The sequence below is a fragment of the Antedon bifida genome, chromosome 7 (genome assembly GCF_963402885.1).
Source record: "Antedon bifida chromosome 7, ecAntBifi1.1, whole genome shotgun sequence".
NCBI lineage: Eukaryota > Metazoa > Echinodermata > Crinoidea > Comatulida > Antedonidae > Antedon > Antedon bifida.
Window position 1 is genome coordinate 21,782,952 of NC_136232.1, and position 24,420 is coordinate 21,807,371.

General features: G+C 35.0%; 2 protein-coding genes across 2 annotated transcripts in view; both read right to left on the bottom strand.

Annotated features, from left to right (window-relative positions):
* The window catches only part of LOC144848514 (KH domain-containing RNA-binding protein QKI-like), an 89,653-nt gene extending 73,785 nt beyond the window's left edge, over positions 1–15,868 (bottom strand). Inside the window, exon 1 of the mRNA XM_078705298.1 lies at positions 15,302–15,868. Coding sequence (XP_078561424.1) covers positions 15,302–15,455 — 154 coding nt within the window. The 5' untranslated portion in view covers positions 15,456–15,868. The remainder of the gene's footprint in view (positions 1–15,301) is intronic.
* A 4,787-nt stretch (positions 15,869–20,655) lies between these two features.
* Positions 20,656–22,575, bottom strand: LOC144848272 (uncharacterized). Its single transcript, XM_078704984.1, has 2 exons — positions 20,970–22,575; positions 20,656–20,831 (listed from the first exon to the last, which is right to left on the bottom strand). Exons 1-2 carry the CDS (start codon positions 22,573–22,575, stop codon positions 20,803–20,805), a joined length of 1,635 nt encoding a protein of 544 aa, XP_078561110.1. The 3' UTR covers positions 20,656–20,802.
* Between the last annotated feature and the right edge of the window lie 1,845 nt (positions 22,576–24,420).

A 24,420-nucleotide genomic window follows, 5' to 3' on the forward strand; every position in this document is an offset into this window, starting at 1 on the left:
ATTCCAAAAAAATCTAGTTTTTAATTCATAACTTTTTGCGCAACCAATCAAAGCTCAGGAATTTTCGATCCACGCAAATATTAAATATATTCGCATAGAGTGGAAAACGGGCTGTAGTATGTTGTTTTTCTTACGTAACTATGTTATATAGTTATGTAACTATGTTCAGCTCTGTCTACACTATAAAATGTATGTAACATACATGTGATGTGCCCATAATAAATGGACACGATCATATCATTACCATATTTGGGCATATCACTACCATATTTGGGCACTTTGTTTGTCAAACTAGTTTGATAGTGTAGTACACAATTCACTTGCAATTTCCGACAGAGTATTAGAAAAGTGAGTCCTTAAAACTGTCTACACATTCATCAATTAAATACACAAATGTAAATATGTTGCGGCTGCCATGTTTATCACTCTAGTTTAGTATGCCTACCTAAACTAGAAACATGTGTAACGGAACAAGATTATACAACATTGAGAAAAACCAAAAACTGATTGAAACTACAACGGAAATAATTCGTTTATCCAAAGAGATTGAGTTAAATTGTGCAACAAATCACCGACTCCATCCTCTGATGAAATTAACAAATGAATTCAAATTTGTTCTAATGTGTATGGTGATCAACACTCATATTGCAATGCATTATATATATTGAACTGAATGTATTTAGTAAATTCGTTTTACACACTTAGTCTCAACGGAATTAGTTAGAAGGAAACGTCAATTAAGTACCATCTATGATCAAGCATTTGGACTTAACGGATGGCTTGATATCTCTTGATGTCTTGATGACCGCCAATCTATTATGAGTACTCGAGTCCTTGATAAACTACAACTTTATATCCCGTGTCAACATTTCTATTTCACATTATATTTTTAGATGCTTTAACACCATTAACCTGTAACAGTAATATTGTGCAATCAAGTTTTTTTTTTCTTTATATTATTTATAAGCGCTGGAAAAAAAATATATAGGTATGGAACGCGGGTAAGGACAAACATCACAAACGTAAAAAAGGCACTACAGTATTTGCGCGCGTGTGATACTTTATTTAAAATGTATTATATAACAAAAATGATTCGCATGTAAGTACAATATTGTAGGTATGGAGCGCGTAGGTAAAATAATGGATGCAATAAGGCACTAGTTGCCCACGTGATATATTTTTCATTCAACATTCATACTTTTATCTGGTGTGCTGCCTGGATACCTTTCTCGCATCTTGTGTCACTGGCCTAATGCATTAAAATAAATTTTATTATTTTATTTATATCAATACTGGCAAATATTATCAAATAATACTGCCTATTGTTATCATTAATTAAATTATGAATGTTTGGATTTATAATGTTAATATAAAAGTTGAATTTCATTCGTCGTTTCGGTCGAATACTTTATATTATGAATTCGTTTCAATATTCAATACTTTTCATTTTCTCACTGTTCCTGCTTTCATTTACCAATCCATTAGTCGGTACAGGCATCAAAGGACACAGTAATTGGGAAACGTACAAACACCGCCTGAATATCCAATGTAATTTGTACAAACTGTTTTACAGGGATTAGACAAACAGAAATCGAAATTTGGACTGTGTAGTAATAGGTCCTACGAGGTTCTCGTACTTTTACAATAGTGTATTATTACACGTATCCACACGACAGGTCACTGCATTAAATTAAATGTATTTGAAAAAGGACATTACTCCTGAAGATGGATCATTACGCACGATATAATTGAATATTTCATGTATACATTTATATATTAATGACAATAGGCAATGGTCCATTAATAAAGTGCAGTGTAGTATAATATAATGTCAACGCTGTATGTCGTCAACTTTCATTTCATCTATTTTATTTCATAAAGCGACCTTCTCGTGTATAAATTATATATATACATGTGTTCACACGTACTGGAGTTAAGCGTGCGGAACGCATTTAAGCTGGTCCGGATCATATCAGAGTTATATCCACCGTTAGTGCTCGTTGATACCACCAATGTCTATAACTCTGATAGGTCTCAAATGTATACCCATGTACCTACCTCCGATAGGTTTTAAAGATGTATTGTTCCCCTGAAAAAAATAATTCTTAAACAAATTTTTTTTGAATATTCCATTTTAATATAACATAATAGTTATCCACTTTGACCAAAAATTGAATCGAAAAAAAATGTATTTACCTGAAAAAAATGTAATTTAAAGAAAAAATGGTCAAATTGGCTGCCAGCCAATGGATTTTTGGTTGAATTTAACCATTTATTTTGTCATTTTATAAGTGAAAACATTTTTTTTTTCGTTTTTTTTCTATGGAAGTGTCCTAATGTTGTGTACTATTTTTAACTACAATTTGCATCGTTTCTACTTAAGTTATCTCAGACAAGATATGAAATAACTTTAGAGGCAAGTGCATTTAATAAATTACGTGTCAAAAGATGCACTCGTTACTCATAAAGTGACCTTTGACACGCGCACTTGCCCTAATGTTGTGTACTATTTTTAACTACAATTTGCATCGTTTCTACTTAAGTTATCTCAGACAAGATATGAAATAACTTTAGAGGCAAGTGCATTTAATAAATTACGTGTCCAAAGATGCACTCGTTACTCATAAAGTGACCTTTGACACGCGCACTTGCCCTAATGTTGTGTACTATTTTTAACTACAATTTGCATCGTTTCTACTTAAGTTATCTCAGACAAGATATGAAATAACTTTAGAGCAAGTGCATTTAATAAATTACGTGTCAAAGGATGCACTCGTTACTCATAAAGTGACCTTTGACACGCGCACTTGTCCTAATGCTGTGTACTATTTTAAACTACAATGTGCATCGTTTCCACTTAAGTTATCTCACACAAGATATGAAATAACTTTAAGAGCAAGTGCATTTAATAAATTACGTGTCAAAAGATGCACTCGTTACTCATAAAGTGACCTTTGACACGCACACTTGCCCTAATGCTGTGTACTATTTTTAACTACAATGTGCATCGTTTCCACTTAAGTTATCTCAGACAAGATATGAAATAACTTTAAGAGCAAGTGCATTTAATAAATTACATGTCAAAAGATGCACTCGTTACTCACAAATTGACCTTTGACACGCGCACTTGCCCTAATGCTGTGTACTATTTTTAACTACAATTTGCATCGTTTCCACTTAAGTTATCTCAGACAAGATATGAAATAACTTTAAGAGCAAGTGCATTTAATAAATTACGTGTCAAAAGATGCACTCGTTACTCACAAATTGACCTTTGACACGCGCACTTGCCCTAATGTTGTGTACTATTTTTAACTACAATGTGCATCGTTTCTACTTAAGTTATCTCAGACAAGGTATGAAATAACTTTAGAGCAAGTGCATTTAATAAATTACGTGTCAAAAGATGCACTCGTTACTCACATGTCGTAAACTTAACATATTAAAGTAGTGCAGGTTCAATTAAAGAAACACAAAGTAATACAAAGCGTTTACCGTTGTCAGAAGGGAGACAGCGATTATTATTAATATACGACCAGACAGAAAATGTGTTGTTGGGATGAAGAGTGGTGGCAGACATTGTTGTAACATACCGCCGTCTGCATTTAATTCCACTGGCGGGAATATTTATAATTTTAAATTAATAGTAAAACTTAGAATTAGGCTGTGTTGTTTTCGTTGTTAATAATATAAAGTACAACGTTTGTAAAAATAAGTGCAGTAACTTGCCATAGAGAGACATTCTTTATAAACGTTATTTTTTCAAATTCAAATACAATTTATTTAAATAAAATTACAGTAAATTGGTCTTGGTTGACCTTTGACCCTTCGAAAAAAAAGAAGCAGAAAGATGACCAAAACCAAGTTCCAATAGGCTAAACCACGAAGGATGTCCAAGTTCTATAATCAGTGCCATAGAGATACATTCTTTATAAATATCATTTTTTCAAATTCAAAGAAAATTTACTTTAATAATAAAATTACAGTAACTTTGTCTTGGTTGACAATTGACCCTTCGAACAAGAAAAAAAGAAGCAGAAAGATCAAAGAGTCCAAAAGCAAATTACAATAAGCTAAACAATGAACGAAGAATTTCCTATTCTATAATGAATGAAGATTTCCAAGTATATTGTTAACTAGTTTCATACATGAAGAAACAGGTTGACTATTTCCCACGGGAAGTGAAACGCTATAAAACCGACACCACATGACACGAAAAATCATTTTAAAAAAACGAGATACATTTTTTGTCATCATTAATTCTATTTACATGGCATTGAGTGTTCATAAAAAAATGGAACCTTTTTGATGTGGCGACCAGATCATATCGATAGTTACCAGTTGCTTGCTTGTTACATTTTACACCAAAAAACAAACACAAAATCATCGTTTATCGTATTTACCTTAATTAATTGACTTAATTGATAACGTTAACACATTAAGTTTGAATTTTGATGGCAGTCTAATTACATAACATCTTTCAGATGTCAATAAATAAACAATCTCGTGAATATATCAAAGTATTTTTTTTTTCAACCTGGGTTGTAGAACACTCAAATTAGGCACTATTATCAATTTAATCACTAAATTAGACTTGGACTCGTCACCAGGACGAGTTGGATTATCCGCGCAAGTGTAATGATCATATTCTCTCACAAACTACAACCAACCAATGTTTGCTTTTTTGACCCAATTCTGAGTTTATTTGTATTTCCTGCTGGCTTAATGTTGAAAGATGGATGCTTCAGAAATTAGTGTTCCGTTGAACAGGTTTTATTTAAATATAGCACCAATTAAGAAGAATTAGAATAAAGGGTAACACCGGGTCGGGAGTTTTTTTTATACAGTAGCCTAAAAATGTTAAACATTTCAAGTTAATAATTTTTTGAAAATATTCTAAATGTGTTTATGCAGGCCTAGCTTCAGCTCTTTTCCAATTCCAATGGTTGCAATGGATCTATGATTTTAAAAATATATATCATATATATTTGGTTTCTATAGGTTCACACGTTAAAAAAGTATCTTAATGTTTATGTTACCTATGCGTTTACATTGTTTGATATTACTGCAGTAACTGCAGCATAATTTTGACATGATTCAACAGAAACTTTACATATAAAATGATTAACTGATGTCTACATAATAATGGTTCTCTGTAACAAGGCGGCGCACGGGGAATATTTTGCCAAGAATAGACTATGAATAATTTGAATGGAATTAATATTCTCGAGGAGAAGAAAACAAATCTATATTCTAATCCCTGTTTCGAGTATGAACACACCTTCCCTACAGAGGCTAAATATTCTAATAGACGTTTACATGAAACATGTTTCGTCGCAGACGAGTTCACTAATTATTTACATATATATTAATTAGATTAGATCTATTCTGAGAAGGAAATACTGTATAAGGAAAAGAAAGTAGCAACAGAAATGTACCGTAATGGAAAACTGTGGAAAGTAAAGAAACACATTATCGTCAAAAATCTTCACATTGCGTTAATGTAAATCATATATAACAACACTAGACATTGCCATGGAAACCAAACGTGTGTTTATTATATCTATACGCAGATCCAGTCAAAAAGGTGTCAGTGACATTTGACACCACTTTATTCGAGTTAGAAGAAATTGAGATGGTGGAAGAATATTAACTTATCAATGTTGTTACTTAGCTTATCGGTCGGTTCATTCATCTTCGTATGGATCACTGTCATCTTTGTATATATGGATTATCTATCATAATTATGATGATACAAACTGATTAATTTAGCTCCACTTAAATGTCAACGCGAGAAGAAGGAAACGAGATGTATAGGCCAATCTAGTATACTGTTACTAAACTTATTGGTCGGATTATCCATCTTTATATTTATCTCTATATCTAATCCAAATTATAGATAATTTGGTCTGTGATTAAAACGGATTAATTCACCTGAACTTGAAGAAAATGTTGGACTTGAGCTAATATCTTAATAATCTTTATATCCCTATATCTAATCCAAAATATAGATAATTATTTAAACGGATTAATTTAGCTCAACTTAAAATACAACGCGAGTAGAAAATGTTGAGCTAATAATGTTGATCGAATTATCCATCGTTATAATCCTGTATGTGATCCAATCTAAACGATTAAAAACGGATTTATATAGCTAATAGCTCCACTTTAAATGTACTGTACTTTTTTTGATCGGATTATCCATCTTTATCACTGCCATCCATCAAGTAAATACTTTGTGGATTAAACAAATTATCTCCAAAAATTTAGCATTTTCGTTTTCTTTACATAAAAACCATCATTCCGAATGTCTTCTTATTATTTGTATTAAAAAGAATAATTTTCTAAATTGTATGGATGTAATTATGTTATCTAATAATTGTATCAAGGCTAAATGCATGTGACCGAATTATAAGAGCCAAGGGCAACATGTACGTTATGAAATCAAACGGCCTGGTTAACCTTATGGATCAACATTCAGAAATGAGGAAAATAATTAATGATTAGGAGTACGTAGGTCTTACTGTATATCGTCAGTAATAACACAAACGCGTCATCATCTGACGCACCAACGCGTTTTCCAACTCGTACGGTTTTTAAACATGCGCTAATCATCTGACGCACGAGCGTGTTCTCAATTTCTACTTTCCTAAAGTGGATTTTACACACATTACTAATTTTGTGTCGATATTGCCTATTGATTAAAATTATTTAGATTGTTACACTCACACAGTATATTACCACTATAAAATTACCCCATTTGATTAATTTAAAGCCGATTGCGAATGAGTGCGTTTTAAGAAATTGTTGACGCGTTGGCACACAATCATGTAATAAAGCAATTTTGAGCTTCGTCATTCTGAAAGGTCGTAGCAAGATATGTGAGTCACTTAATAAAGCCGACGGCCGTTTATGGAACATTCAATCAACATCACACACGTAACATGTTCTTAGTTTGTATTATCTTAGACTAACGAAATGTCTGTCTGTCAGTTATTGAGAGCAGTAACGCTCTTTCTAGTGTAAATTGTGGAAATCCATGTTGACATAAAACGGAGATAAACTGTCTCGGCGGTTGTCGGAGATTTGAGTCCCGTGGTGCAGCGGAAGACGACGGTAACCGATCAGGTCCGTTGCTACAGACAATTAATTAACATGAGTAGACTAGACATTTCAGGTATAGTACAATTAGGCCTACGTACTATTACTATTCAATGGGAATATTATTTCTTTTTAACAATACAAAAGAACGTCTGAAAAGCTGACGTTGACAGGCCTGTTTGAATCCAGTCTCCTCAATGCTGCTGCACCCGGTTCTTTGTATACTGTATCTTCATCACACCAGTATCAAGAGCAATTATGTAATACAGTGTCACATGAATCACATGTGATGCCTGTATAATGGAGGATAGTTTATGGGTTAGGTTACTTGGAGTCTACGATATATACAGGTGTTACATCTAAAAAACATGAGATGCTGTATCACGGAATTTGCCTATGATAAGTACAAATTGAAATACAGTACCACCGAGAAACGGCTGCTATTCCACGAGAAATATTCTGATATAACTGAACTGATATAATATGTATGCCAGTTTTTCCTCATTATCATTATATTAAGCATATGCTAGCTAATTCAGACACAGACTGAGGCCTGTTTCAATATTATCATTATACCCGAGAAAACATTCTTATTACAAGCGGATAAATCGAAAGTCACCAGTCATTCAATAATTGACAAACTGGCTGATGAACACTCGAGAAGCAGACGAACATGTAAGTTTATTTTATTTTAATGACGTAATGTTGTCGTGCTTTTCTTATTAAGGTTGTACCTCATCCGATTCTAGTCAGGTACTAAACCACATAATGTATTCCCCAGACCCTTATGAATAAGTGTGTATGATCTAAAATAAGTCGCACATTTTTCTTATCTGCTTTTTTTCAAGAGCTGTCAAGCACTTCTAAATCATAATTTCAAAAGTAAAGCTTTTAAACGCTATATATTAACACAAAAAAACATCACTGAACATTTTCACCCATGTATAGCGAAATGCACACACACAACTACTGTACCATGATTCTGCTACACACCAAACCAGATCCCAACGGGTACCGCGGTTTCTATGTTTAAAAAAAACAGCTGAGCAAAACCATATAAATATCTGAATATACTGTAGGTACTGCTAAACAAATGGTGTAGGAAAAAAATTAATTACAAAACTATAATAATCATAAATATAATAATTCTTGCTATTCTTTTCAAGTTTCAAGATCGTGCTCGTGTACAAATCTATTGAATCTATTTTACTTTTTTTCTTACTGACCTGCATGTGTTTAACTATCAAATGAAATTAAATCCCTCTCAAAACTTGTTGATTCATAACTTCCTTTGGACAACAAGGATTACAAACGATGAAAAGTAAATCTATTCAATTTTAAAATGTCCCTTTTCAACAACCACACAAATAGACAAATTACAATTGAATTTAAATCGTTTGTTCAACGTGTATGGCGCGCCAAGATGTCATTTTCTCTGAAGATATAATCTATTCAAACTATATATCTCTATACTACGAATAAATGGCAGTTTAGCGCGCTATAATTACTTTGACAATGTGTTCTAGAAATAAAGTGCGACAATACCATGTAGTATGGCACGCCATAACTATGATGAGTTGAAGAGAATGTTACGTTTCGGTGGTCAATATACATCTATGGCGCGCCAAGCTGTCATTTATTCAAGCAATGGCGCGCCATATACATCAATTGACTTTTGGTAAAAGAATGGAAGCCGGACACATTTATACAGAATACGCATGTTCTCTCAGTTATTCGAGTTAATATCCAGGCAATATAGTATAAATAAACAAATTAAATGGTTAAGTAAAAGCAAATTGAGAAAGTATATCAACGTGATTCGACAGTCTTCTGCCTAATAAATTTGCGTTTGGATTGATCTATTCTTGTTTAATGTTACTATACGGAAAAACTATAAATACTGCAACTGCCCGATACTATTGGCTCTAGTATTGTAAATGCCTAACTAGTTTAATAAACTACATTGTAACTATTAGATAATTATTTACTTTGTTCAACTTTCACTGGTTATAACAAAAATGCAGCAGAAAGCAAGAGTGATGGTCTGCAAAGTCTCTTAAGCTCTGTCTACACTATCAAACTTTATATGAAAAAAAAGTGTAATGTACCTAAATGGTAGTGATGCTTAAATATGGTAGTGATATGACATCATCATGTCCATATTATGGGCACATCACATTTTTTTTGCACATAAAGTTTGATAGTGTGGAAATTGACCAAACATAAAATCCAATAAAAACAATTTAAATAAAATATAAAATATCAAATTTGGGGGGAAATAGAAACCGTATACAAGTATTTATCCGGAATGAAATTTTAATTTTTTTTGACTGTGATAGTGATACGATTCAAAGCATATTTTAAAAGAAAAAAAAACAAGAAAACAAAGAAGATAATGTTGAGTAAGAGAGGTAAACAGACGAAAAAAATAGTAAAATCATATGGCATTGAATGAATAAAGGTGGTGGTTAACCACGAAAGCCAAAAAAAGGGGGAATAAAAAAAGGTTAAGACTAGTATTGAAGTGGAACAACTGTTGCAGGCAACATTTTCATCAGGTTTCCTTCATGTTAACAACTTTTGACCTAGGGTTAATGGCCTTATCAATCTTTGCTCTCTCTACTTCAATTTAATTAACTGTTATTTTATCTTTGACCTCAATTGGAGTAATCTTTAATTTTAAAGGAAATTTTCTATTTTCGATGTTTATCTTACAGTAGTTAGAACATGCAATGTAACATTAAAAAAAGTTGTTATACGTCAATATCGTAAAATAAAAAATGTAACATATTGTATTTTTTTTAACAATCAGGAAATTAAGGTAGACAGTTTTTTAGATCAAATTTTGATAGCACGATGTTTTCATTTTATTATGATGTTTTCTTTTATTATATCATATCCAGATGTACTTTTCTTTACAAACTCCATCTTTTGTTCTGCTGTGTCTTGATTAAATATCATCATTGTCGTATAACTATTATTCTTTATTTTTTGTTGGTCGGCCAATCTGCTCTAAATATACACCTCTGCTGTAAGATACCATCCTACCTTTTAATTATTAGTTCCACAGAACATAGATACCATATTTGAAACACATTGAATTTGTTTTATCTTTACCGCTGAGGATTCTGAAGTGGGCGTAAGATAGGATCCATTTATATGATCAAAACATAATAGATTTTCTTAGCAATTTTGGATGGTTTCAATCTCATACTCTTATTCTTACGTTTTTGTTTTATCTTTTACAGGCCTACAAAAAACTTATTATATTCAACATTCAACAGCATTCCATACCGGTGTTTTTCGGTGATCTCAGTCTATGAGCGTCCCTATACACAAATATATAAATTGCCTGTTTCATTATATAAAACTTGTTTTTTTAATTGTAAAGGAAATTCAATAAATATCTGATGACGACACGTCATTTTTAGAATTTCAAGTGATTAAACGTTCAGGTTAATAGTTCAGCAACAAACCACTTCATTAGAAAGAATGTTACCAACCACAAAGGGACGACATACCTGATACGTCAATTTTGTACATATTTTATGTTCAAAGGCACTGGGTGTAATTGTTCTCATATGACTAGGCCTATTAACATTTCTTGAAACAATTCCCAGATTAAACACAGAGTCGACGCGCGCGCATAGATAAACAGTTTCATCGACATCCGGACGCGCGCGTTCACGAATGCTCGCTTGGTTCACGGACGGATGATCATCTCAACATTTGTACACGCGGGTGTAAAAACTGCATCAACGCTTTGTCACGGATGAATGATTACATAGGATACCGTTCCGTTAGAAACGTTGAATTTATGTTTTTCACATGAACATTTTAGTTACACATTTATATTTTTATGAACTAGTTTTTAAAGAAATTATCTCACGTTTATCAGGTTTTTGAAATAGTGCATGCTCCTTAAAATACCGTATACGTCTCGCCAGTGGCTGGGTAAACGTTGGTTCCTGTATAAACACACTCGATAAAAAAATTAACCTTTGTAAATTCTTTGACTTTGCGGATATTATCAATAAAACTTTTTTTTCCATGGAAATTATTTTAATCCTCGAAGGCAACATTTCTACATTTACTATTCAAATCGGTAGACATTTCTAACGTTCCTGTGGAATTATTTTGCTATAAATAGTATTTCATTTTATACGATAGTACTGTATGATATGTATGCTTTCAATTAAAAAAGAAAAATGCATCTCTGTATAAAGACAAAGTTGGATGAATACCCGTGTTGGGCTACTAGGCCTACTAGCCTATAATTAAGGTGATGATAACAATGTGGGAAACGAGAAAGAGAGAAACAAAATAAATGAGTAAAAATGAACGGAAGGACACAGATGAAAAAAAAAAACACTGATAAAGAAATCAAATTTTACTATTCTGACAAAGAAGACAAAGTATTTCGTATTTCATTGAGAAATAACAAATCTTATACTGATTGATCGATTGATGATTGGTCTATTATTTCAGTTATCTGCTAAAGTTAATATCCTATATAACCATCATAAGTTTGTATAGGCCTACTTCAAACACGACAAAATAACTATGTGTGTATGTATGATACGTAAAATGTCAACAAAACGGGTGGATTCTAGTATATTCCGGGATAACAAGGTCCGTTAAATAATTCAACCTTACTTTATTTTGGGATATTCGCATGAATGAATAATTAATTATTTATGACTAAGTTTTTAAAATTGAACAACTTTAGTAAGCGGCCATGACAAGATACGCTGACCTTGTTTCTTCAGCGTACCACTTGTTTTTTGGCTCTGGGAGCCGGAAGTGAGAGTAAATTGTTGACAGCTCGCCCTCTGGGTCAACGGTACCGTGATAATGATTTAAATTGTGTTAGTCATTCTACATAACCATTGTTTACAATTTGCTTGGGTTATATCATTTCAAACATATATTCTATTGAAAATATATACAGTAGTAAGTTGAGCTTTTAAAATAGGTTTATAATACAGCACCGTCAATAGGGTGGGGAGGGGTTGTTTCAGCGTAGGGGTATATTGATACCCCTTATTAAGGGGAACTTTCCTCACGAAACGAAGAGGGATGATATATGTTTTAAAACTATGTCCAACCCAGTTCGAGAGACACCTTTTGGAGGGGTGGGAATAGCTTGGGTTGGGTCCCAAAGGTGTACCGTTATTAGAGGGTCTACTGAATTATTCAATCCGTAATCATAGTATAATAACTGCATTGTACTAGGCATATATTAAAATAATAAACGCATAAAACTGTAATAAAAAAAATTATATGTATACATTTTAATCAGATATAAATCAAAATTCTCTTGTTACGCTGGGACCAATAAAAATGAATTAAATTTATATGCTTTGATGACCTCTATTAAAATCATTTTTTTTAGAACGAAGAGATCAAATGGAAGGAACATGACAATTAGATTTATTTTATAATGTAAACTTCACTAGCATGTATTCATGGTTACTGTATATTCCTTTAGTGGTCCAATGATAAGCAACCAGAAGAATTCGAGTTCGATTCTCGGTCTTGTCGATTTTGTTTTTGTCTCACAGAATTTCTAATTGACATTTCAAAACAATATTAGTTAATATTGTAATAAGCTTTAATTTCCCTAACAACAAAATAAGGGCAATTTGCCATGTTGCTTTAAATAGTTGCAGTGTATGTTTATATAGGTAGGACTGTATATTCTCTCATAACAAGTCTGTGTTGATATAAAAAAAAAACAAATGATGATGTAACAATAATTACTCATATAAGTATAAACACTAATCGTAAAGCTGGGGGCATCAAAAGAGGGTATACTTCACACAAGTCATCTGACATTCGTACACTTAAAACACTTTAAGCACATTTTGTCAACTCGCACACTTTAGGACATTATCACGTAGTACGATGGGAACTAACATTACGCATTACCCGTACACACACACAAACTAGTACGTAGTAGTAAAGTACCAATAGGCCGGTTAAATACTAAAACTCACAACAGTCGGATAACTGGGATATCGCACTGAAGCATGGGTCTCTACATGTATAATGTGTCAGAAAACGCACTACACAGTAAAATCGCAGCATCAGTCTGAAAAGTTCACATAAGTCGTACCACTGGGACATCGCACTGAAGCACGAGTCTGTACAATGTCAAAGCATCAAAACAAGAGCTCTATCGTAAAGAAATGATTATGTTAAATAAGTTACATGATTTGTATTTATGTTCAATTCCAAATCAAATCAAGTCAACTCTAAGAACTCTATGACTAAGCACACTCTTAGGAGGAAAATCATATTAATTATGTTTAAACATGTGCTGACCAGACGATGCAAGTTCCTTGAAAATGTACAGATATTGTATTTCTTTATTTCTACTACAGCATTTAGAACCGTAAACATACTTTATTTATTTGTAAAATTAAATAAATTTCCATATTTACAGAACTACTATACTGGTTATTTAGTAAGCTAAAAATAAGTGCCATAGATAGCCTAGTATTTAAACCCTATCTTATTTATTTCATGTAGGGATTATTTTGGAATACAGTCACGCAAACGAAATTTGTAACGCACGGGTTCGACTCGCTTTGTGCGCCGCTCCCGCGAAATCTGATTAAAAAAACAAATAAATATGAATTATAAATATATCTATAAGAAAATGTTGAAAGGTAAACTCCATTAAAACTAAGATACTTTTATTAAAAAATAGAATCTCTATTAAAAAAACTAAAGATATCTCTATTAAAATCTAAGAATATCTCTATCCAAAACTAAGATTTACCGTATACTAACAAACTAAAACATCTCCCTATTAAGATCAAAGATATATCTATTATAAACTAAGATATTTCTATCCAAAACTAAGATATCTCTCTATACTAAAAACTAAGATATATCTTAGATTTTAGTATAGAGAGATATATCTCTCTATACTAAAAACAAGATATCTCTATTATTAAATCAAAGATATCTCTATATATATATATACCATTAAAAACTACGATTTTTCTATTAAAAACTTAGATATCTTTCTATTAAAATCAAAGATGCCTCTACCTCTAAGATACCGCTATTCAAAATTATTAAGCTCTTTGTAAAAATAACCTAAGAATCTCTACTCTTATTTTCTAAATAAATCACCTGAGTGAGGATCAAGTCATTATGGTCGATTGCCTTGTTCAGTGCTTCTACGATTTCAATTAACTTAAGTCACACTTGACAGTCGGCATGACATAGGCCAAATGGTAGGAAATTGATTTGACTGATGTAAGCCTTGAACGCATCAGAATACAATTAACTGCTATCCTGAACTAATATATGTTATTCTGCACTTGTTCGAATCTTAACTTAGTTCTAGAGGAAACAATTACATATTATATATATACTTGAGAGAAAACATATTGAGTTTCATAACTGTATAGTTTCTATTCATCCGAAACAAATTGCTTACACTTTTACAGTGGATTCCTCCATCCAGAAGAAGATGTTTGCTTATATAGCGAGAGATACGAATAATATCTTCAAGGCATTGATACAGTCCTGCAGCTGGAAGTACCCCCTGCAAGCCAACGCTGTAGGTACATTTACCGATAACATAATAATGGGTCTACAGGTCGTCATGTAAATAGAAGAGAAAGTATGCCTATCCCCGAGAGCTTTTTCCTCTTCGTATGATAGTCATAGTATATACCACACCGTGAGTGGTGGATATTCCATAGGGTCCTGTCTGTGTGGAAAACCACCTATGGGACGCCATCAGAGGGGAAATGTTTCAACATTACGGTCCCGGACGTGTCATCCTTATATAAGGGGACACTGGTGTGGTGTCCCGAAGGTGTCGCCTCAATAGGGGTTCTACTGTACAAATTCCAGAGGTTTCGTATTTATAGTCCACTGCTGATGATAACAAATACTAAATATTGGCCTATAGGCCTAGGCTAAGTAATAGCATGCAGTAAGAGTAGAATGGAACACAGTTATCCAACAACTGACTATGCTGTCGACCGACGTGGTAACATTTCGTGGTAAAATTGTCAAAGAATAGTAGTAGGCTAGTTTCCTGTCGACGTAAAAACTCCAGTTTTGTTACTACGTGGATTTGTCGTAAAAAAGTAAGTTCTCTGAACGCGATTATTTGTTGGCAAAATCGACGCAAAACGTAAGAAAAAACAAAATAAACATATTATTAACTCACCTTCATCTAGTAATCTTTCTATATGATGAAAATACGATTTAAGTGTAGGCTGCAATTTGAAGACTGTCTGATCACTGTAAAGCTCCTTTAAGTATTGGGCATTATGCTGAGGTCCTGGTGGTGGCACTGGTTCTTCACCCTCCGACGTAGACATTCTAAAAGCTGTTAAGGATATAAGTTATGATACCGTGTAGTAATAGGTAGGCCTGTAAAACGTGGTGCGATGAAAGGAACACTGCGAGCTACGCCCAAAAACCGTCAGATATTTCGAGGGAAAAAAATCTGATGGTTAAAGGCGAAAAAACTTTCAAAAACAACAAAAAGGCTATCCGTATAAAGAGACAAATGTGATAATCCTCAACTCAAAAACATGGATTACATATAACACTATTCGTCAATCGAATAAGATGATACGCATCCAACGTTTTATATCAACCTGTTCTTCTTTATAAAAATCCTCTTAATCGCTTTATCCTCTTTAGAATATAATGCCGTTTTATTCCAGAGTCCAAATATGCGTTGGTTATAACACCACTGATTCGAGTTTATAGTCCATAAAGGAACGGAACTCAGCCTATCACTGACTCTAGAATAGAATAACTGTTGCTTGGTTTCAACCGCGAAGGCCCCGTTAGTTTACTATTAACTACTGTAAATCATAATATCACGTGACGCGAATAGTACAACCCATTTCCAAGTCGTAAGCAGTTGATTCATTGAACTTTTCACTTCTCAGTTCCATGTCTTTTAAAACTGAAATAAAAAAAAAGTTTGTGGAAAACCTCTTCAAGTGGACTACTGAGGGAAGATGTAATATGTGTAGGAATGCGATGGGGCGAAAGGTTAATCTCGATACTTTTGGAATTACGGTACTGCGTCTGGATATTCCCACACGGAGACAAAGTTCACGTAGGAGAAATCAAATAAAATAAACATTAAATAATACAATTTAATGTATAAATGTAGCACTTTTGCAAATACATACAGTAAGCGATTGTGTGGTTTACAGAATTTTATAATTAAACGTAAAAAAAATATTACAACAAAATGTTGTTAATATAAATTACCGTATGCGTGGATGGCTAGACGTCTACAGAGCCAAGTATTATAATCCCCCTCTAAAGTGTATAAGCTAAATGAAGCTTACATTCGCATTCGATAAAATTATTTTGAGATGCATTGTTATAAGTTTTATTATAATTATCATCATCAGTTTCTTAAGGCCAAACAATGGTTCACACTAGAGGCACAAGGTAATGTAAGCGCAATGCAAGCGAGTTGATCAATGACAAGCGACAGTTCGGAAAATCCATCGCTTGTGATTGGTCAAATCACTTGCGGTGCGCTTACGTCCTTGCATTGCGTACTAGTGGGAACCAAGCTTAAATAATGATTTGTGTTTAAATATTTATTTATATCTGATTCGAGTATACCCTGAACAAATTAAACGGGGTACGCATACGTAGTTACATTTTTTCGGTAAGATCTAATTAATGGCCATATTTTCGAAATGCAATAATTACATTATAAATATAAAGTAATCGATCTTGTAAAAGGATTTACTCGAAAATAAAAAACAGTTTCAAAATAAATTCAATATTAAATCAAATTTAATTCAATCAAGGCTCTACAAACCACAACGTTGTACAAAAATAAAATTAAACATATTGGAAAATGGCAAACAGCGATCAGGTGGTCGGATGTGAATCAGTCTTGGAAAGCGGTGGGCAGCAGATAACATCTATGAGGTTTTAACCAAATGTATATATGTAGACAAGATAGGGAAATAACAGTACTATTACCATTGGCACGATCTCTTAATTATAAACGTAATACCTGGATTTGTCGGAGGGGCTTACCAAAAGCAGCGAAGTGTCTATCACCAGGTAACAAAAGCAGCGCAGTGTCTATCACTTGGTCTGTTACTTAAAGTAAATCAATATAGTATTGTAGTGTATAAATTAAGCTAAAATTAGCTTAATTTATAATTATTGTATATGTACTCTACAGTATTCGATTCATGTAAACTTCCCGAGTGTCATCACCAACTTGATCAATTAAAACATACAAACTATAGAGGGGGCAATCGCACATTTTTATCTTCTATGACGTGTGGGTGGGTTTCCATAAACTTTTTCCCACTTGTATTGGACAAAACACAAAGCAAGGAATAATCAGACCGGAAATAATTTGACCAATTAAGACGCGATAAATAGTCCGAAATGTCGCTTGTGATTGGCCAACTCACTTACGATCAGTGCGTTGCGTTCAATTGGCAACCAAATTTCATACGTTATTGAAAATACATTAAAGCACTCTGAAAAGGAATGTTATTGTTTGTATCCATTGTAATGTGTACTTCGAAGTATAGTCCTAATGAATGGGATGACTGAAATGAACCATAGAGAGTTATCTCCTATACTAGAAGTCCAATTTACACAGACGAACGGTAGGCGGAAAACCGCGTAGCTTGTCCCACGTAGAATCTGCATTTATCCTGTTGTGTGTAAAATAAATGGTCTTAAGGAATAACATAGATTCTATATTTTTATTACCGTTACCGCTCGTCTGTGTAAATTGGCCTTTAGTGGGCGTAGCCATTTCCAGGTTATTGATCGTCTTATTTATATGCCTACACTTTTCTTTTCTTAAAAAAAAAAAACAACCAAAAAAATTGAGATTAAACCATTAAAAACAGTAGTTCAGCTGAAACAATTGAGGTGGGGAGACAATTAAAGGGTGGTGGGTTAGCGGTCTATCTTGAATGATCGCATATCTCATATAAGAAATTTTTACTTCCGAGTATGAAAATGTTTATAATTATGATTTATTTACTTTCAGTGTGAATTAGAGAGCCTACTTATATCAGACGTAATATTAACTGGTGTTGATTAATTAACTACACTTGTGTAACGCCGTCGATTCTACGAATGATTTACATATGTGCTTTTGTTGAAATTATGCAAAATACATATCGCCACCTGTCAGAGATGAATCATTTGCATATCAGACAACATTTGAAAAGCATAGACATGTTAGCGACCTGCGTTTGAAGATGATTGATATTTTGATATTCATTCTTTGTTTCACGAAGTTAAGATGGTGTGTAACTTAAGTTTAAAAATTTAGGCCTAAACGTCAACGTAGAAAAAATGGTCAAATTGGCTGCCAGCCAGCCAATGCATTTTTGATTGAATTTTACCATTTATTTTGTCATTTTATAAGTGAAAACATTATTTTTTTTCTACAGAAGTGATTAACTTTATTAAAACTACAAAATAACCTATTCAAAGTCTGATTTAATTAATCTTCATTTTTCATGTTTTTGGGAGACAATACATCTTTAACTTAAACGTCAACGTAGAATTGTAACCTATAGTATAATGTTGTTTCAGAAGTCTAATTTCGCATAAAAGTGTAGGCATAATAATGTGTAAATAAACATTTAAAGACTAGAAAATTGAGGGAGCAGCTAAACGGTCTTTAATTAAAAGAAGGGATTCTTTTATCGGAAAGGGAGACATGACACAGCAACAGTTTTGTGTTAAATGGGGAAGATCCAACTCATTGAGAATGTTGCTAGTCTTACCTAAGCATAGTGCTAGAAACATGTTTTCCATGAGAATTCCATCTTATTACTAGCATGTACGCAAGTGCTCTTGTTAGGTAGTGTACTATGAACTATCTGTTACGATCTTCAAATCTCTTCATTTGGGAGAAAATTCTATTTTAGTGTGATATTCCGTTTTGTATTGTTTTTTGTATATATTATGAGAATGTTATTCTGAAATAAAGTGATCAATCAATCAATAAGCATTTCAAGCATTGTCATTAGTAAACCAATGTGTCTTTCACATCAAAATAATTGTTATTGTTGTTATTACAGTGATGGTATATGCTTTGTGGTTTAAAAGAGAAAGTGAAATGTATTGTACTCGTGATCTGCAAATGCAATTATCATATTTTTCTACCCTTTTTTGGCTCAACTTTTCCTAATGGGAGACAATAATGCTTCTTCTCCCACCGTTTCCCACGTGTAAGTATATTAATTATACACGTTCCGGACGCGTCACTACGTGTCGAGTCGCGAAATGTTCCAACCATTTGTAAAACGCCGGTGTGACGACGATTATAAGTTCCGTATTCGCTTATAATTCCATTTTTTAACTTGCTGCCAAATATATGTCTTGGTAATTTCCTTAACCCACGCGTTCATACGTACATATTAGGGCCTATTCCTCGTCCACATTAACAATTATTAAGATGATTATTATTCAACAAGCCCTTAACTTGGTTAGGGTTCAACATAACAGTGAAGATGTTTCGGGCTTAGTTTTTACCCGGGTCCCACCACAATTACCCGGGTAAATAACTAAGCATGAACGGGCTCTTTGGGGAAAAAAGTGGTGTATTCAGAAAGAGTTCTAAAAGATAATGAACTGACGGCCGATGGGACCAAATGATTGCAGAGCACCAAAAAACAACATGCTAAATTAATGCCTTTAAACATTTTAGTGGCACAATGAGTCAAAACCTCTGTCTACACTATCAAACTAGTTTGACAAAAAAAGTGTGATGTGCCCAAATATGGTGGTGATGTGCCCAATGTCACATAAAGTTTGATGATGTAGACAGAGCTTTAGGATCCGAGTAGCGATATAGGCATATAAGCGGTTTACCAGCTCACAATGATTTCGAGTTACTGACTGCCAAATGTACACATGTTACCTCTACATCATGCATGTCAATGCTTAAACATGGACACCTGTCTTTCATACATTGCATGAAGTTAATGAACAACTATGGAACGCGATTGTCGTAAGAATTCACATGTCAGATACCATAATAATTCTAAACCCAATTGAGTCATAGTTAATTTTTGCCAGGACTGCATTCCATACATTCAGCTTGGTTATCACAAGACAAAGACACGCGTGCGTTTATTACAAACGACGGTTCATTTAACTGTCGTTTGTGATTGGTCATCAATCTAGCGCGCGTATAGTGACGTACCTTCCGATTTACTGAGTTACTGATTTGAATTATTTTGGAAATACCGAATAAATCACTTAGTAACGCCAAGGCAGTCTAAAACAGGACACTGAGCTCGCCTTGCCAATATAGGAACTCGTAACAGTCCTTTGATCTTATGTCTGGCTGCGACAAATACCAACAGTACTGCGGTGGTGCCTATTAAGGGGCATGAAACAGATCGTGTCGCAGCCACTGCAGATAAACCCTTTGATCTCCGGAGCTCAGCATCCTGTTGATAGATTTCCTTAGTAACAAATCCTACGTCGTCACAAAATCTCTAATATTGAATCAAAATCAAAGAATTCAGTAAAATATACGTTTGCGTCATTTATTAAATTGAATAGACATTACGTCAAAAACAACAATAACTAAATTAATAATATATGTAAGGTAAGTAATTGATTAATTAATTGATTAAATGACTGTTCTTTATTATCATTATCAAATCATTTTACATCAATTTTAATTTAAATTTCAGGACGTTCATCAGGATTAGGTCTTGGTGGGCGTGGTCTATCGGCATCATCACGTTGCTCTTCTGTACTGCCTGCTGGTTGTTCGGGTTCTTGACGCTTGGTCTCTACGGCAGGCTCTTCTCCGTAATTGGCTGGACGTGGTCGTCCATCGGGATTAGGTCTTGGCGGGCGTGGTCTATCAGCATCATCACGTGGTTCTTCTGGGCCTTCTGGTCGTTCGGGTGCTTGACGCTTTGTTTCTACGGCAGGCTCTTCTCCGGAATTGGCAGGACGTGGTCGTCCAGCTGGATTGGGTCTTGGTGGGCGTGGTCTATCGGCATCACCACGTTGCTCTTCTGTACTGCCTGCTGGTAGTTCGGGTTCTTGACGCTTTGTCTCTACGGCAGGCTCTTCTCCGGAATTGGCAGGACGTGGTCGTCCATCGGGATTGGGTCTTGGTGGGCGTGGTCTATCAGCATCATCACGTGGTTCTTCTGGGCCTTCTGGTCGTTCGGGTGCTTGACGCTTTGTCTCTACGGCAGGCTCTTCTCCGGAATTGGCTGGACGTGGTCGTCCATCGGGATTGGGTCTTGGTGGGCGTGGTCTATCGGCATCACCACGTTGCTCTTCTGTACTGCCTGCTGGTAGTTCGGGTTCTTGACGCTTGGTCTCTACGGCAGGCTCTTCTCCGGAATTGGCAGGACGTGGTCGTCCATCGGGATTAGGTCTTGGTGGGCGTGGTCTATCGGCATCACCACGTTGCTCTTCTGTACTGCCTGCTGGTAGTTCGGGTTCTTGACGCTTGGTCTCTACGGCAGGCTCTTCTCCGGAATTGGCAGGACGTGGTCGTCCATCGGGATTGGGTCTTGGTGGGCGTGGTCTATCGGCATCACCACGTTGCTCTTCTGTACTGCCTGCTGGTAGTTCGGGTTCTTGACGCTTGGTCTCTACGGCAGGCTCTTCTCCGGAATTGGCAGGACGTGGTCGACCAGCTGGATTAGGTCTTGGTGGGCATGGTCTATCGGCATCACCACGTTGCTCTTCTGTACTGCCTGCTGGTTGTTCGGGTTCTTGACGCTTCGTCTCTACGGCAGGCTCTTCTCCGGAATTGGCTGGACGTGGTCGTCCATCGGGATTAGGTCTTGGTGGGCATGGTCTATCGGCATCATCACGTGGTTCTTCTGGGCCTTCTGGTCGTTCGGGTTCTTGACGCTTCGTCTCTACGGCAGGCTCTTCTCCGGAATTGGCAGGACGTGGTCGTCCAGCTGGATTAGGTCTTGGTGGGCATGGTCTATCGGCATCACCACGTTGCTCTTCTGTACTGCCTGCTGGTTGTTCGGGTTCTTGACGCTTTGTCTCTACGGCAGGCTCTTCTCCGGAATTGGCTGGACGTGGTCGTCCATCGGGATTGGGTCTTGGAGGGCATGGTCTATCGGCATCACTACGTTGCTCTTCTGTACTGCCTGCTGGTTGTTCGGGTTCTTGACGCTTCGTCTCTACGGCAGGCTCTTCTCCGGAATTGGCAGGACGTGGTCGTCCATCGGGATTAGGTCTTAGTGGGCATGGTCTATCGGCATCACCACGTTGCTCTTCTGTACTGCCTGCTGGTTGTTCGGGTTCTTGACGCTTCGTCTCTACGGCAGGCTCTTCTGGTCGTGGTCCTTCAGATGATGGACGACATGGTCCTTCGGGAATGGGACGAAGTGGTTCCGAATTGTCTGCATTGATATAAAAGGCACAGCTTATAGCCAAAAATGGAAGCAACGTCAGTAATATCTTGTTCATCATTGCCTTTCTGTTGAAGAAAATAATACAAATATAACTATTAACTGTTGTACAGAATCACCCGATATATGATCGGTATTATTTTGTAATGGGCTGATTGGTTAGTGTTTCAGTTTAGATATGATATACCCTACTTAACAAAGCGGTGCAGTCTTCCGTTCCGTATGTACCAAGTGTGAATGGTATGCCTACTGTGGCTTATTTTTTGATATAAAAAGTCACCAATCAGTAATAATCTTTGCATACAATTTTACTAACGTATAAAATAAGAATTAATTATGGTAAAAAGCTTGAGAAACAAATTATTGTGTTTTATTTCCCAGCCGGTAATTTAAATGCATTTTCTATAATTAAATAACTAATGACTACTGTATCTAGAAATACAATACAGATAATCGGGTGTAGCATCATGCAACGAGTTTAAAGATTGAACGTTACGCAACTACAGTAGTACGTAGGCGCAACGCATGTGAGTTGGCCAATCACAAGCAACTTGTTCGGATATTCCACCTCGTGTGATTAGTGGGAAACTTCCGACTCCGACGACAAAAGGCAAGGGTGTAGCAACGCAATTGCGCTTACGTCCTTGCGTTGTGTCCTAGTGGAAACCAAGCATTAGTTCAATCTTGGTTGCGGCGACTTTTTTTAACTCTTGCAAATTTGCTCAATTGTTCACATAGGCCTACTACTGATTATTAAATAATAATATTAATAAAAGAAACTTACCTTACTATACGTAGTATGTGTAGATGAAACCTTTCGTAGTAACCGGCAAGTATGCTGTGAAGACTGATCTAGACGGGTCTACTTTTATAGAGCCTACAACACGTCAGGTGGGGTTTTTACCAGGCCTTGTTTTAACCAAGATTAGCAATATCTCTCTTTTTAAAATTAATTAATTAATTAATTAATTAAGAAAATAAATATTTACTGAAAAATGTATCCAATATATAATACCTAATCAATCATTTTGGAAGCCTTAATAATGATTAATTAATTTAAAAAATAAGCAATTATTTATATTACGATTGTTGACACACAGAAGGTAGAATCAAGATTCAAGGTACGAACAATAAAGGTAGGCATACATCTGACCGTCGCCACTACAAGATTCTTCTTGAACACTATGAAACGCTTATAATAGGCTAGTGCAGGTTCTAGACCGAAATTAGTAAAAAGATAACTATTTTTGCACTTATTTTATTTTTATTTTTTAGTTTATGTCTTTAGGCAATGTGGCCAAGGATTACCAATAGTGAATTAATCACTGTTCTATCAGATAGGTGGTAATCCCCCTGTGAAAATAGTCAATGGCGTTTCATACGTATAATACGAGCTCACAATTTAGAAAAAAAAAAGTCGAAACGCCGACTAACATAAAAAGACAATAACTACAGACTTGGGGCAAGCTAACTAGGATAGAGATAAACACATTGTGAAATACACAAATGTACGCTACTACAGGGAATAATTTCGCCAGTGTAGCAAACACAAAATAACCTTATTGCTACACATTTCTAGCAAAAAATACGATAGAAAACAATGTTTCTCGACTAAAAAATCAGTTTGATTAGCAAAATTGCTAAACAAAATTGTAAAATGAAATTTTTCCCTGATGTACGTTCCAAAAAGACAATACAAAATCCAAGATTAAGCAAAACCGGAGAAAAACTGAAGGAAGGGTTAGACAAAAAAAGGAACTTGATAAAAAAGAAATAACAGTATCCGCGGAAATAGTACAAATAATTTGATCCATTGGATTCCGTATGGAATGGGTTATTAAGTAAACATGAAAAGCAAACAGGTAATACTACAGTATCTGTTACGCTTAACAAATAATACCGC